The following is a 14,670-nucleotide window of genomic DNA, read 5'->3' on the forward strand; positions in this document are numbered from 1 at the left end:
CACAATGGACAATGGCTCACGGGTTTTTCACCCTTTCTCACTTTTGTCCATTTGCACATCGGGCCTGAATCCTCCAATTGCAGCTCAGCCAATGCAGTCATTGACTCCAAGTTGGCTCCCCCAATTCTCTCTTGTTTCCATCTCTTGGGGTCTGGCAGAGGGAGGTGTCCTTGAGTTTGGGGCTGCAGAGGAATTGTTTTGTGTAAAAATGGGAGAGCAGGAGCTCAGCACTGTCTGTGGAGTCTGGAGTGAAACACTGAAGAATCCCAGGGGTACAGAGACATGGAAATAGAGAAACTGAAATCCTAAATCATCAAGTCCATCCGGCTGTCCCCTCCCAGGGATCACATCCAACACCCCAAGGCTCAATCCTCAGAGCAGCCTGGGGCTTGTGACCATCTCACAGTTCCTCTGAGTTTGCCCCAGATTTTAAGAAATATTTTCCAAGTTAATGCAACAGGTTTTATCATGGACAATATTATGTGCTTAGCACAGACACTCCTGAGCTTTGATATTTTCTGTGTTTTAAAAACATGGTTTTGATTGGACTCAAAAACTTCAAATGTAGTGAAACCACTGGGGACTGCACTGTGACCACAACCCTGGTTTTGAATTTTTAAGTTTATTGTTAATCTCTAATTTCAGTTGCCATGCTCAGTCTCTCCTTTGAAGAAAGGAAGTGATGGGAATTTATTTAACAGAAAAAAAAGAAAAAAAAAAGGCAGCAGAAGAGGCTCTGCTTTCTGTCCTGGAGCACACTGATGTTTCAATTTCTGACGTGTCCAGCAGCAATCCCCTGTTATCTCTGCCAGTGAACCTTGTGAGGGCTCAGCTGCTGCTTCCAAAGCGCTGTGAAATTGCCATTAAACACCTCAGCCTYCCATCCTTGCTGGAAAAGGGGGTAAGGAAGGGCTGGTGTTTATTTCTCACTCTCTCCTGCAGATATTGCTCCCCTCATTCTGACCTCAGACGGGGAGAACTACGCCACAGTCGTGGGTTACAGCGCCTTCCTGCACTGTGACATCTTCGCCTCACCTGAAGCAGATGTCAGATGGTAAGATACCGGAAATTTAATATTTTAACATTAAAAAAGTTCCTACAGGCTCCCTCAAGACTGAAARGTCTGCTAGTTGTTATTTCTATGGAGTGAAGAATAGAAATCTGTAACAACGCTGTACACACTGTAAGTTTTCACGTTTTATGTGCACTCTTAAGATTTCTGAAGGTCTGGTTTGTAAAAAAAAAAGAGTTCTTGGCAGTCCCCAACACCTGTGTGAGACATTTGCCAGGCTGTGCATAAAGCAAAGCCATGCTGAATGCAGCCAAATCCTGCTGCAGCTTCATCAAACTCYGTTTAATTTTGGCAACAATTCCAGTTTGGACACATTACTGAGGTGGAGACACAGTGACTTACAGATCACATTCCCCTGGACACGGTTCCACAGGGCTGCAAATCACAGGATTGTCAGGGCAGCTGACAGGTGCAATAAAATTGCAGGTGACAGCTATAGATTAAGGACAGAGTATTTTAGAGACCTTTTTTGGACTCTGTCCCCGTGGGTTTGGTGTGCAGGACTCTGAGGTCCCTTTATGATTTGCTTCACGTGGATAAATTGTCCCACTAATGSTGACATGAATTGCTCAGGGGCAGAGCTGGGTCCCCAAACTGCCCTGCAATAACCCCTAACCATGAAATAACACTTCCTGCAGTAACCCAGACCCRTTTTTGTCACCTTTAGGACGAAGGATGACAGCATAGAGCCCCTCTCCACATTCCGCTACAAATTAAACAGYAATGGCACGCTGGAGATCAAGGACACGAGGAAGGAGGATTCRGGATCCTACGCCTGCTGGGCTGCAAACTCTGTGGGGAAAAGAGCCATCACTGCTAATCTGGATATAAGGGGTGAGGTCTCACTCTGAACAGAAAAAAAAAATCACAGCTGCTAAGGTTCTATGCACACAGTTTTTTGGGAAATACGTAATTAGTAAACATTCGTGCCAGATTACAGATTTGTTCTGTGAATTTAGGAATTCTGTGGATGCCATGAGCTGGAATTGTCACAGGTCTCATACATGTGTAGCCTTTAATATAATCCCAGTTTTTCAGCTGGATTTCTTCACTTTCTTCTTGACCCTTTCAGAAGCTGCACAAGCCACCAAAAATATGTGATTTACACACCCATCAACTCCATGGTCTTGAAAGGATTTCCCCTCTTTTTTTGCCCTATTACTCTCAGGGCAGGTTCTTGGCTGGACCTTGGGGGCCCTCCCTGTGCTCCTGGGCTTGGTGGGGTCCAGATGTGGGTCTGGGCTGAGCCAGATGTGCTCCTGCTTCCCCCTGTGTAGTGGGATCCCCCCTGCCCTGGAGCTCCTCCCGTCTGTTCATCACATCCCAAACTGGATTCACCCCCATGAAGGACACCCAGCCCTTTGCAGGGGTCTGCTGGTTTAAGGACTTTGCACTGGGCCGGATTTTTGATAAATATTTGTAAAGAGAGAAAAAAAAAAATTGCTCAGATGTGTTTATTTTAAGTTTTAGGTCCATCCCTTGTGTTCCAGCTCTGTTTTAAGGGATTTCTTGGATCGCAGGAGGGGTTTTCCCTGAAGGGTTTGATGGCAGTGGGCAGCTCCTGTTGAGGCGCCAGGTTGCATTTAGTGGGTTTTTTTTTTTACAAATTTATTGGGATTTAGGGCTTGCCAATGAAAAAAAAAAAACAAAAACCCTTAAATACTCAATTAGCAAAGTTCTCTAAAGCGCTGTCTGATGTAGGTTTGCTGTGACAAACTTGAGGCAAAAGCCCACTCTTTTGTGTTCCATTTCCACCCACTCCCTTGGCTTTGTGAATTTTTACAGTGATAATAAACATGAAAATGAACAATGAAATTCTCACAGAGCAACGTTTCACTGCAGAAATAAATTCAGCTAAGTGCTTTCYTCTCACTTATTCATCTGTTTCTGCATTCCGATTACAGTCAATTAAAAGAACAAACTTGATTGCAATAATTTTTTCTCACTTGACTTTAATAAGCTTGTAATTTTTCTTGGGTCATTGCCAGAGCTTATTTCAAATGGCAATTAGACATAAAAATCATATTCAAGTTTTTTTTTTTTTATCATCCATTTCATGACAGGCTGCTAACAAGGATTTTCACCTGTGACTTTTTTTTTTGGTGGATTTTTTGTATTTTTTTTTTTCCTGGAGCACTTTGGTTTGGAGGAACTAAAAAACGTTTTGAGACAAAAAAATTGCTTTGGGATGCAAGAATGAAATCCTGGCAAATGTCTATTTCAAACCCTGCCATCCTTCACTTGAAATGTTTGTGTGCATAACCAAAAAAAAAAAAAAAAAGATATGATTGGTGCTCCTGAGGTTGATTTTTACAGATGAAGTGCTCAGTGAAAATTTGCTGTAATAGCCCCTCTCTCTGCTAATCAAAGTGTTTTTCTGTGATCAATCAGACGCCACAACTCTTGTTGTTACTCCGAAGAACCCCCGAGTGCTGAAATCRCATTCCGTTTTACTGAAATGCCAGGCTGAGTATGATTCCCACTTGAAACACACTTTTAAATTATCCTGGAGGAAGGATGGAGATGAGCTGCCAGTCAACAGCACGGGAGGAGGCAGGTGAGTGGGGCTGCCCTTGATCTCAGCTGGATAATCTGGTGAGGGGCTGGAGCAGGAGTTTCATTAAACATGAGCTTTAATGGCTTGAAATGCAAATTKGTGTCTGCACTGAATTCTTCGTGTGGTGTGTGAGGAGATCTGCATTTTACACACATCTAAATGGAAATGCAGCTCTGAGTTTGGAGCCAAATGGGTTTGGGGTTTATTAATTCTCTCACCATCACAGCAGAATATAAAGTTATAAATTTATATAYATATATATAYATACAAAATACTATACATATTWATAYAGAATGTATATRTAATACATATACATATTTATATATATTTACAATATAAATATAGAAATATAAATATACCTATCAATCCATATATATAAAATACTCTTTTTAAAAATATATATAATAGAAATGTTGTCCCAACCCAAAAACACAACCCTGCCCCAGTGCAGTGAACTGGGAGATTGTTACTCCACTTCAGTGGAACCAGTGTTTTCCTGTAATTTGTACTTATTTGGCCAAAACAAAGTCTTTGCAATGTTGAAGCAATGGAAAACAGATTTCAGAGATTCTGCCTAAAATCCTATAGGTAAAAGCAAGGAGTTTTTCCTGCATAGTTTAGGATTTGCAGGTCCAGGCTGAATTTTGTCCCGTTTTTGGGTTTCCMTTGGCATTAAGGGGATGGAGCTCTGCCTTTATTCCATGGGACAGGTCCCAGAGTGTTCAATAAGATATCTTTATTAATTACCACAGGACAGAAATGGTTTTTTAAATCCTGCAGTGTTGGGGAGGCTGAAAACCCTGCTGAGCCCTCCTGGGATGGTGGGCAGTGCCAAGGAAATGCTGTGTGTGCCACAGGGCCAATGTCCTTGGGTTCATGGAGGCTTCCCTGATGCTTTGGACATGACACATCCCCTTGGGAATGCTCAGTTTTCCTTTCAAAATTCCGTATATTTGTCTCATTAATGACGTGCCAAAATGCCATGTCCCAGACACTCATCCAGGGCACATCACTGTGGCTCTTTTCAGAGCAGGATTGACAGGCCAGCTTCCAGCCACAGAGGCTGAATTGCCACAAAATACTAACAATTGTTCTCAGGATGGTGTAAAACAGAGCCACAATTACATTTTAATGGGATAGGCTCATCAAACTATCTAAAAAAAATGTGTGTGCAACTATTTATTTAATCAAAATGTGTGTGCAACTATTTAATCAAAATGTCCTGTGCCAAGTTCTTTTTTTGATCAATGTTTCACAGAACAACGTGTCTGTGTTTTATTAATATTACAGATTTTTCTTTCCTTTTTTGATTTTATTTATTTTTGGCCCTGCAGGGTCGTTGTGGACAGGGACACTCTGTTCATAGGCAGTGTGCTCCTGGAGGATCAGGGGGTTTATTCGTGCGTGGCCAGCACCGCTCTGGACACGGCCACGGCCGAGGCGCAGCTCATCGTCCTGGGTAAGGTCGATGGTATATATATATTTTATTCTTTTTCTCACCATAGGAACAGCTCCTCGCAGCAGGAATTGCCTCTGCAGCCCTTCCTTGCTTCTCACAGAGCCTCAATAACCCAATTTCACAGAGACTCTCACTCCTCAGCCTCAGCTGTGCTGTCCCTTATCCCCGGGAATGGCGCTGCTGACACAAACTCCAATTATATTTTGGTTTTTCTGTAGAGAGGGACACTCTTTACATTTTTGTCTCAGCTCAGGGGCTGTAGGACCTGCCCAGGCTGGAAAGTGTAAGAGCAGTTAAGAATGGCCCTGCTGCTGCTTTGAAAGCCTTGGCCAGTCCTTCTCTCCACTTTCCTGGAGGTTTGCACCAGAATTTGGTTTTTKTTGAAGGATCTCAGGGCAGTGCTGGGACGTGCAGCTCCTCTGAAGATCACTGAGAGTTAAGAGCCTAAAAAGATTCTTTATCTCAGTGAATCTCAGCAAGTCCACAGCAGAAAAAAGCCTTGACTCCTTGGTGTGAGCATCCCCACAGCCTGCACCCCTCCCTGGAAATGSAGAAGATGAACTTGGGGTGCACTGTATTCCCCTTGCACCCAAGGACAGCAGCCAACAGCCAAAATTCTGCTTTGTGCTCTCAGTTCTGGCCAGCCTGGGCTGGTGGGACTGTCCCTTCCAGGGAACTGGAATTCATTAACCTTTAAATCCCTTCCAACCCAAACCATTCCCTGATCCCATGRTTCTGTGACAGCTTTGCATCATTTTAATTACATTAATTTTTACTTCATTTTACGTTTTTATGTATTTCTCGCAATGATTGCAGCGAGAAATAAGTCAATCTGCCCTTCAAGATGTTTTTGCACTTTTTAAAGGAGTGATATTTTTAAGCAAATAGTAAATTAGGAAGATGCTGTGCACATTATTTATGGTGCTGTGTCCTTCAGTGCTGTATAATTCAAAGTGTTTGCARGCTATTCGTTACTTTACTTATGAAAATTTCATAAGGCACTTTATTCCTTTTTAAAAAGGTGGTTTGCAGGRGAAGAAAAACAGTTTTGTGCTCTTTTTCCTTGTTTATTGTACATGAGARAGGTCTTGGTGAATTAGCAATATCTGCCATTTTCCAAGGGAAAAATTCAGGTTTTTGTCAAAGACTTGTGGGATGACTGAAGAACTAAAAATGGCACAGATGGAGACATCAGAATAGGGGCAACTAAGAGTAAAATAARTATTCAGYTYGAGTAAAATAAGGATTTGTTGGATTTTAATGAACAGGTAGAGGGGTGAGTATCTTTAAGATGCACCATCACCATCTTTAAATTAATATATTGAATTTTAACCAGCTCTGCCTCAAGCATAGAACAACAAAATGCTTGTGGATGAAACTCTGATTTCCTGATCTTTCCCAGGCACTGCAGAAACAGGGAAAGAAATGCAATGAAAAGGAAAGAAAATCTAAATATAAACTTTTAAACTTTTTGATGTAACCTGAGATGATAACTCAGTATTGTAATTTTAAAAGGATCAGTACAGAACTCAATTAATTTCTTTTACAATGACAAAGACCCTCGTGGGGGTGAAATTCCTGTAAGAATTGACATTGTCAGCCAAAAGTTTAATTGGGACAGCCTTAGTTGGGCTGCAGGCAGTGAATTTCCCAGTTCCCTGTAAAGGCAGATCCCCATGGGATGATGRATCTCAGTTCTCCTTTCACTCACASCCSAAAAAGCCAAAACTGTCAGAGCTGAGCCTCCTTCTCCCACTCTGGTTTGTCCCAGGGCAAATCCCAGAGCTGCTGGCACAACATCCTGCTCAGGGCAGTGTCAAAATCCATTAATGATTAAATTGATCTTGAGGCTGATTTGGAAAAAAAAGATAATCTGTGGCTGCAGGGTGGCTGGAAATGGATTTGACAAGGATATGGAAAAATGAGCACCAGACGATCCAACTTGGTTTTCTGTAGGAAAATGGATTTTTCAAAGCAATTCCCGCTTCACGCCATTTACCCATCTTGAAACACCGTGTTCACTCATGTGCCATTCCAACCCTATGAAAATAGACTCTTGACGCCTTTTTCTGTATTTCTCAGATGTTCCTGAGCCACCAGAAGACCTCGAGCTCTCGGAAAACCAAAACCGGAGCGTTCGGCTCTCCTGGAAAGCTGGGGACAGCCATAACAGCCCTGTTAATGGTAGGAAGGAGTTTTGAGCATCATTTTTGGTGCTGTTCACAATTCTGGCACGTCCTGGTTGTCTCAGGACACGAACCCTGCTCACGGCCAGATTTCACCACTTTAACCGCAAGAGTTCGTTGTAAGTTCATTTCCACCCGTGCTGTTTTTTTAATCTTTTTTTTTTTGTTGTTGTTTTTGTGTCTCTTTTCCTGCCCAGAGTCGATTATAGAGTTTGAGGAGAACCACTGGGAGCCGGGGAGGTGGCAGGAGCTCAGCAGAGTGCCRGGGAATGACACCACGGCCGTGCTGGCGCTGGCCCCGTATGTGAATTACCAGTTCCGCGTGGTGTCGGTCAACGCCGTGGGCAGGAGCCAACCCAGCAAACCATCCCTGCGCTATGCAACCCCTCCAGCTGGTAAACCTGCAAAAATTCTGCTCAAAAATAGCATTTTTAGGGTTTTTTTGGGGAATATTTGTGCCTTTCTGTGCTCCAGAGGATGTGAAGAATTCAGGGTTGCTTCTGCTGCTTGGCAGCCCCAGGGATTATTGGATGTATTTAATATTATTTATTGATTAAATATTTAATATTATTTAATAATAATAATACAATATTATTTATTAACTAAATATTAAAGGTATTTATTATTTTTGAGTAAAAACTCCTGTGGTGGGAAACATCCCCAGCTGGTTCTGTGGGCTGGAATAACCCCCAACAATTTTGRTGGGGCAGGTAATCGCTGAAATGGACTGTATTAATTAAAGCAGTGCATTTTCAGAGAGATAAAACCAGCTGGAGGATGTTTTGTGCCAAGCCATATTCTGATATTATAAGATATTAATGAGATGGGAGCCCTGCTGGGGTAAATTCTTCAGTGTCTGGTTAAAAAGAGCAGCCCAGCAGTTGCACATYGAATGTCCAGGAGTTGTTTTGAGCATTTGATGTGCTGTTAGAAAAAAAACTAAATTTTAATGACCCGACTTGCTGTGCTGCAGAAAATTCCAGAGGATTTTCCAAACCAGGATTTTCCTCCAAAGGGAGGAGCTCACGCTGCTGGGTTTTCCTATCAGGGTACCTCCAGCACCCCATTCTGCTGATTTTCCACCCTTTGCAGCTCTTCATGGGTGAGAAACTCCTGGAGAAGGGCTGGATTTACTGGGAGCCTTTCAGAAGCACTAAACTTGTCAAAAATCTCAATTTACTGAGTGTTCAGAAAATGTAATCTCCGTGAAAGTCGTCTTAGAGGCCAACTGTTCAGCACAGCATTTGCATTCCTTGGCATTTTTCTCCCTTTTTTTCCCCATTTGCTCCAATTTCAGGTCCTTCTTCAGCTTTTCAGCTGCGTGCATCYCTCTAATGATGCACCTTCTGTCTGCTATCCCCACGGGGAGAAAAATCTCTTCCTCATAATCCCCCTACATCTGGTGCTTTCAAACCCAAAAAGTCACAGTTTCCTGTGAGCTTCTGGCTTCAGCCAACTGGGGCACTTAGGAATCCAAACTGCATAAATGACGTGTTTGGATCCTGTCAGCTTTGCTGATCCAAGGAATTCATCTCATGGATGTTTTTTTTTTGTTGAAGTGTCTGTCACTAATAGGGGAATTTCACATCCTTTTTGGCATTTAAATGCTAAATAAAACTTGGGATGTGCAAACTGACCTTGTCACCTGTGTGGTTTCAGCTCCAGATAAAAACCCAGAGAACATCCGAGTCGAAGCTTCTGAACCCAATGAAATGGTGATGAAATGGGAGGTAAGAGAATATTAGCAAATCCTATAGGRATGATCCTTTACTCTTCTGAAAAGTGAATTTGACTTAAATGTATTCTGGATTTTTACCCCCGGTATCATTTTGGTTTCAGAAGAGTGGTTTTTATGATGTTAAAAAAATACAGAAGTCCTGTAAAGCAGAGTGAGAATTCCCCAAAATTTGCTCTTCTCTGCTTCTTGAATGCAAGAAACTGCTTCAAACAATGGTGATCTCACCCTGCTCTGCAATTAAAATTATCAGCCAGGCCCAGGGAGGGGATGCTGCCCTAAACACTCCTGCTCATGCCTTCTGCCCTTCCAGCCTGGAAGTTTAAAAATGCTGCAGATCCCTTGTCCGAGAGGACGTGAGCTTGAATTTTTACTCCGAGAACTAAAGACATGTGGATAAACCTCCAAAGCCTGTGATGTGCATCAAAGGAATTATGTAAAAGTCTTGAGGATGGCTCCCAGACTTCAAATTTCCTGGCTTTTAAGCCTCGAGCTTCTGTGCCAAGAGTTGAGTTGTRCATTCCTTCAGGAAGCAGGGTTTTGTTGGGGCTGGAGTTACAAATGATTTGCATGAGATTTACCCTTCAATCTGCTGTTCCCAGTGAAGAACAACAAACGTTTCCCCATTGGGGATGCCGAGTTTGAGATTTAATTGTGTCCAAAAGAAGATGTCCCTCAAGATCCACAGACTTGGATTTGAAGGGGATTTTTAGCCCAGGGTCAGGGGAGAAAGAAAAGTTTTTTTATCCTCTCAAAAAGGTTGAACTTGATGACCTTGGGGCTCTTTTCCAGTTTTGATGCATCAATGAAATGCAGTTTTAGTACCCAGTCTGGTTACTGGGAAATACTGGGATGGCCAACACTTCTTTGAGCACCCACAAGTTCATAATCACCGCTCAGACGGGGCAAAACTGGAACTGAAAGCTGAGCCTGAAAGGAGAGAATGGGATAGAAAAGCTTTGTTAAATCTCGTTGAATCATTAGGATGCTGTTAAACAGGATATTCATTTATTTATGGCATTTCCTGCATGCTTTTCAGAGGAGCTACTGGGCACTGCACTTGCTATTTCTGACAGACAAAGGCTGCAGAATGATTTTAATCTGCCTATTTTGGATTAAGAGGCCAGCTGAGCTTTAGTGACTGGATTTCCAGCCAAGGATTTGCAGCTTTAAGGGAGATCAAAATAAAGAGTCAAGCAGTGCTGCAATTTAACTCTGTACGAGAAGTCATTTTTTAGTAGGAATTTTTTTACTTCTCCAGCTTCTCTTGCAAATCTTTGCCCTGGAGGTGGTGCCTGTGAGAAAACTGCCCAATCTCCCAATTCCTTTGCCTCTGTCATCCCAAAGATCCTTACAGCAGAGCAGATCAGTGGCAATTCTTGCAGATCCCCCAGATTTTGGTCTCCCCGTGCATGAGGAGCATCAGGGGGGCATCACTTTCTGCTGGAATTTGATGCCATTTTCTATCAGACCTCTTGGATGCAAACCAGCTATTGCACATTTAATATTTGCATATATTTAAATACTATTAAAAGCAGAATATATGGTGGGGAACACCCCCAGCTGTTTCAGTGGACTGGAACGACCCTCAGCATTTTTGGGTAGTAATATTTAATTTTATTAATTAAAGYGGTTCATTTTCAGAGAAATCAACTCAACTGGAGGATGTCTCCTGACAAGCTATTGCCATACACCTCCTAATATTTTATAAATTCATGTTAATTAGCTGGAAACCCTGCTGGGGTGAGTTCTTCAGCTGATTGGTGAAACCAGAGCGGCCCAGCAGTTGCACATTAAATGTCCAGGCATAATTTCAACCATTTGGTGTGTAGTTAGAACAAATCTAAATTTTAATGACCCAACTTGCTGCGCTGCATAAAATTCTAAGATAAAATGCAAATTTTATCTCTGCTAAAAGGCGCACACATCCTTATGCCAAAATGTGCAGTTCCGTTGTGCTGAAGGTGTGTGGTTTTACATCGCACAGCAAAACCTGTGGCAAAACAAAACCTGATGTATGTGGGATGCAGAAATACAGCTCCCAGCAATTAATCTGGATTTTAATCTGAGCTTTTCACCCTCTTGTCTCTTGAGGTCACAGTGTTGTTATTCCAGTTGTCTTGAAATAAAAGTAACAGCAGAAAGCTCGGGGGTTTTTTGCCCCTTTTCTCTCCCGGCGTTGTATTGCCCATTTCATAATTATCCCCTCTCCTCTCAGCTGCTGTTTCACGATTAAAACAAATCAGACAGGATCTCTTTTCACTTTTCCCAGCCCCTGAAGCCTGTGGAGAGGAACGGGCCRGGGCTGGAGTACAAAGTCAGCTGGAGGCAGCGTGGCGTGGAGACGGACTGGAACGAGGAGCTGGTGAAGAAACACTCGCTGAGCGTGCGCAACGTTCCCACCTTCGTGCCTTACGAGATCAAGGTGCAGGCGGTCAATAACCTGGGGGCTGGCCCCGAGCCAAACATCACCATTGGATACTCAGGAGAGGACTGTGAGTAGCAGGAAATTCACAGTGAAAATGGGGTTTTCTCGTGCTGCAAAGCTCCGGGTGTGGAGTGATGGATGAGGCAGCTCAGAGCTGCAGAAATTCCAGTGCTCGGCCTGATGGGCTCTGTGAGGTGTGGCCATGACCCGTGCTGGGTGTCTGGATGCCAGCCTGCCCGAGTGTGGGGTTTTTTTTTTTTGGAAAGGTCACTTGTGCTCTCATTAATCTCAGTTGTTGGCCTCATCTGGGTGCTTGTTGGAAGGCCACAGCCCGTGAGAAGGCTCTGAAGCGTGGCAGTCGTGTTGTGCTTGGTGAGAAAAAAACGTTTTGGTTCTCTGAGGTTTGACCCAGCAGTTTAACCCTGCCAGAATTTAAATGCTCTGACAACTGGGGACAAACTGGCAGGCACTGGGTGTGTAAGTGAATGTGCAGGCAATGCCACATGCCCATGTGTTTAAATCACAGGGTTTAAATCACACCACCAGGGTTGTGTGCTGGTGGTACCTGGTCTATGAGTCCTTGAAGAATGTGTCACCTTCTCCAGCCTGGTTTCTGTTTTTTTTCCCATGGTTTTCCATGGCTCCCAGCTGGAGTTTCAGTGCCTGAAATGGACTTGGTGGTGGTCAATCCCCACTGCACACCCCAAGATGGGAACAGGAAGGTTTCTTGGTGCAGAAGAGCTGGTGACTAGCGGGTACAAGAAGAAAGGAACTCCACAGCATGTTTCTTTTCTCTATCCRTCTCTGATGAGTCTAATTTTATCAGTGGAAAATTTTCCTTGAATTTCAGTTGTCAATGGATCAAGGCCTGCTTTTTTTTCAGGCCCTGTAACAGCTCTCTACGTTAATGCAGTGATTAAAATCCTACTGTTTAATGAGCTTAGTTGTAAAATGAAATTGATTATAAAAAAAACTTTATGATTGCCTTCTTGAGTGCYGTGTTAATCATTTTTTTATTCTTCTCACTGCTGTAAGCATTGCTTGAAACAGGAAATCATAAATACTGATGTAGAAATTCATGTGTCYCAGTGCACATGTATCCCAACCCTCAGCAGAAAACCCTGGTACAGAAAAATAATATTTATTGGCCCATTCCATCCACTGGATGCAGGTGKAATGGCTTTTTCCTGGCTTGCAGTGAGACTGCATGAAGTGGYACAGCTTGAGCTGGAAAGCCAAGGCATGGAGCTGGGAGCTGGGAGAATCTGGGCTCGTGGAAGTGTCTTTAACCGCTGGAATTTTTGTTTTTACAGTTCCAGATGCTGCCCCTTCGGGTGTGTCAGTGGAGGTTGTGAACAGCACCCTGGTCGAAGTCTTCTGGCTTGGCATCCCGAGGGACAGAGTCCGTGGRCACTTAAGAGGCTACAAGGTTACAAATTCTCTATAAATATTTGTGTGTGGTTGAATAAACCCCTAAATGAATCCCAGATTAGAATCTCTCATTTCTGGGAAGGTAAGAGAGATCATGATCACGTTCAGCCCCAGACAACGTAATTTGTTAACAAAAATCTCAATGTCCATGCAGGTCAGCTGGTGGAAAACCAAAAGCATGCTGGATGGAAAGAGGCATCACCCCGAGAAACACTTCCTGACGTTTGTAGGGGACAGGAACTACGGGATGATTCCTGGCCTGGAGCCCTTCAGTGAATTCCGCCTGACGGTTCTGGCTTTTAATTCCAGAGGAGACGGCCCTGAGAGCTCCCCTGTGGTGTTTGAGACTCCAGAAGGAGGTGAGGCATGAGGAGAGTATGGGATGGAGGGATCCACATTGAAATTGTCCTTGGGATGAGTTGATTCCCCTATTTAAGGTAGCTGTAAAATCTCTGCTGTTTACAGAACCCTTCACTTGAAAGGAGAGCTGTGGGTGTTAAATTTTATCCTCATTTAACGAGTGTTTGTAGGGACAGAGCTGTTCACTCTCCTCTGAAAGCTCCTGCCTTGTCTTCCAGTCCCTGAGCAGCCACGTTTTCTCAGGATCCTGAACTTCGACAAGGACTCGGTCACCCTGTCCTGGGGCCTTCCCAAGAGAGCCAAYGGCCACCTGACTGGCTACATCCTGCAGTACCAGATAAGTACGTGCCTGCTGTGCTCTGAAGGACACAGAGGGGATCAATCCCATTAAATCCCTGGCAGGAGTGGAGATCCACTCACCCATCCTTCTTCCATCCCACTCCCTGCTGAATGCTCTCCCCTGGCAGTGCAGGACAAGGCTGCTGAAGGGCCTGGAGCACCAGCCTTGTGGAGAACGGCTGAGGGAGATGGGGTTGTTTAGCCTGGAGAAAAGGAGGCTCAGGAGGACCTTCTCACTCTCTCCAACCCCTTGGAAGGGAGGGTACAGCCAGGTGGGGATTGGGCTCTTCTCCCAGGGAACAGCGACAGAATGAGAGGACAAAGCCTTAAGCTGCTCCAGGGGAAGTTTAGGCAGGACTTCAGGAAAAAAATTCTTCATAGAAAGAGAGATTGGGTCCAGGGAGGTGGTGGAGTCACTGTCCTTGGAGGTGTTAAACAAAGCCTGGATGTGGCACTCGGTGCTGTGGTTTGGTTGATTGAGGTGGTGCTGGGTCATGGGTTGGACTTGATGATCTCCAAGGTCGTTTCCAACCCAGTTTATCCTGTGATTCTGTGATTGAGTGATTCTGGGATTCTGCGGCTCTGTGATTCCATGATTCTGTGATTCCGTTACTCTGTGACTCTGTGACTGTGATTCAATTATTCTGTGATTCTGACCCTGTGATTCCGTGACTCTGTGACTTCCTGAACTTTGTGATTCAGTGACTCTGTGACTCAATTATTCTGTGATTCAGTGACTCTGTGATTCAGTTTTTTTGTGATTCTGTGATTCCGTGGTTCTGTGACCCTGTGATTCAATTATTCTGTGACTACACAACTCTGTGATTCAGTTATTCTCTGATTCTGTGATTCTGTGATTCCGTGACCTTGTGATTCCATGATTCTGTGATTCCATTATCCCTGTGATTCAGCTTTTCCATGACTCTGTGACTCCATGACTCTGTGATTCTATGACTCTGTGATTTCACGACCGTGTGATTCAGTTTTTCCATGATTCCGTGATTCCATGGTTCTGTGGCTCTTTGTAATTCCATGTTTCCATGACCCAATGATTCAATATTTCCATGATTCTGTAATTCCATGGTCCTGTGGCTCTTTGTGAT

The 14,670-nt window shown here is 43.8% G+C and overlaps 1 protein-coding gene across 1 annotated transcript in view; it reads left to right on the top strand.

Moving 5' to 3' along the window:
- Window positions 1-14,670, top strand: part of CHL1 (cell adhesion molecule L1 like) — a 76,365-nt gene that overhangs the window by 47,596 nt on the left and 14,099 nt on the right. Inside the window, exons 10-20 of the mRNA XM_057379265.1 lie at window positions 943-1,054; window positions 1,740-1,906; window positions 3,464-3,629; window positions 4,964-5,088; window positions 7,171-7,272; window positions 7,472-7,669; window positions 8,934-9,004; window positions 11,282-11,504; window positions 12,751-12,866; window positions 13,023-13,227; window positions 13,447-13,569. Coding sequence (XP_057235248.1) covers window positions 943-1,054; window positions 1,740-1,906; window positions 3,464-3,629; window positions 4,964-5,088; window positions 7,171-7,272; window positions 7,472-7,669; window positions 8,934-9,004; window positions 11,282-11,504; window positions 12,751-12,866; window positions 13,023-13,227; window positions 13,447-13,569 — 1,608 coding nt within the window. The remainder of the gene's footprint in view (window positions 1-942; window positions 1,055-1,739; window positions 1,907-3,463; window positions 3,630-4,963; window positions 5,089-7,170; window positions 7,273-7,471; window positions 7,670-8,933; window positions 9,005-11,281; window positions 11,505-12,750; window positions 12,867-13,022; window positions 13,228-13,446; window positions 13,570-14,670) is intronic.

This window comes from Malurus melanocephalus, unplaced genomic scaffold, assembly GCF_030028575.1.
Source record: "Malurus melanocephalus ecotype Western Australia unplaced genomic scaffold, MMel_1.1 scaffold_398, whole genome shotgun sequence".
Taxonomy (NCBI): Eukaryota; Metazoa; Chordata; class Aves; order Passeriformes; family Maluridae; genus Malurus; species Malurus melanocephalus.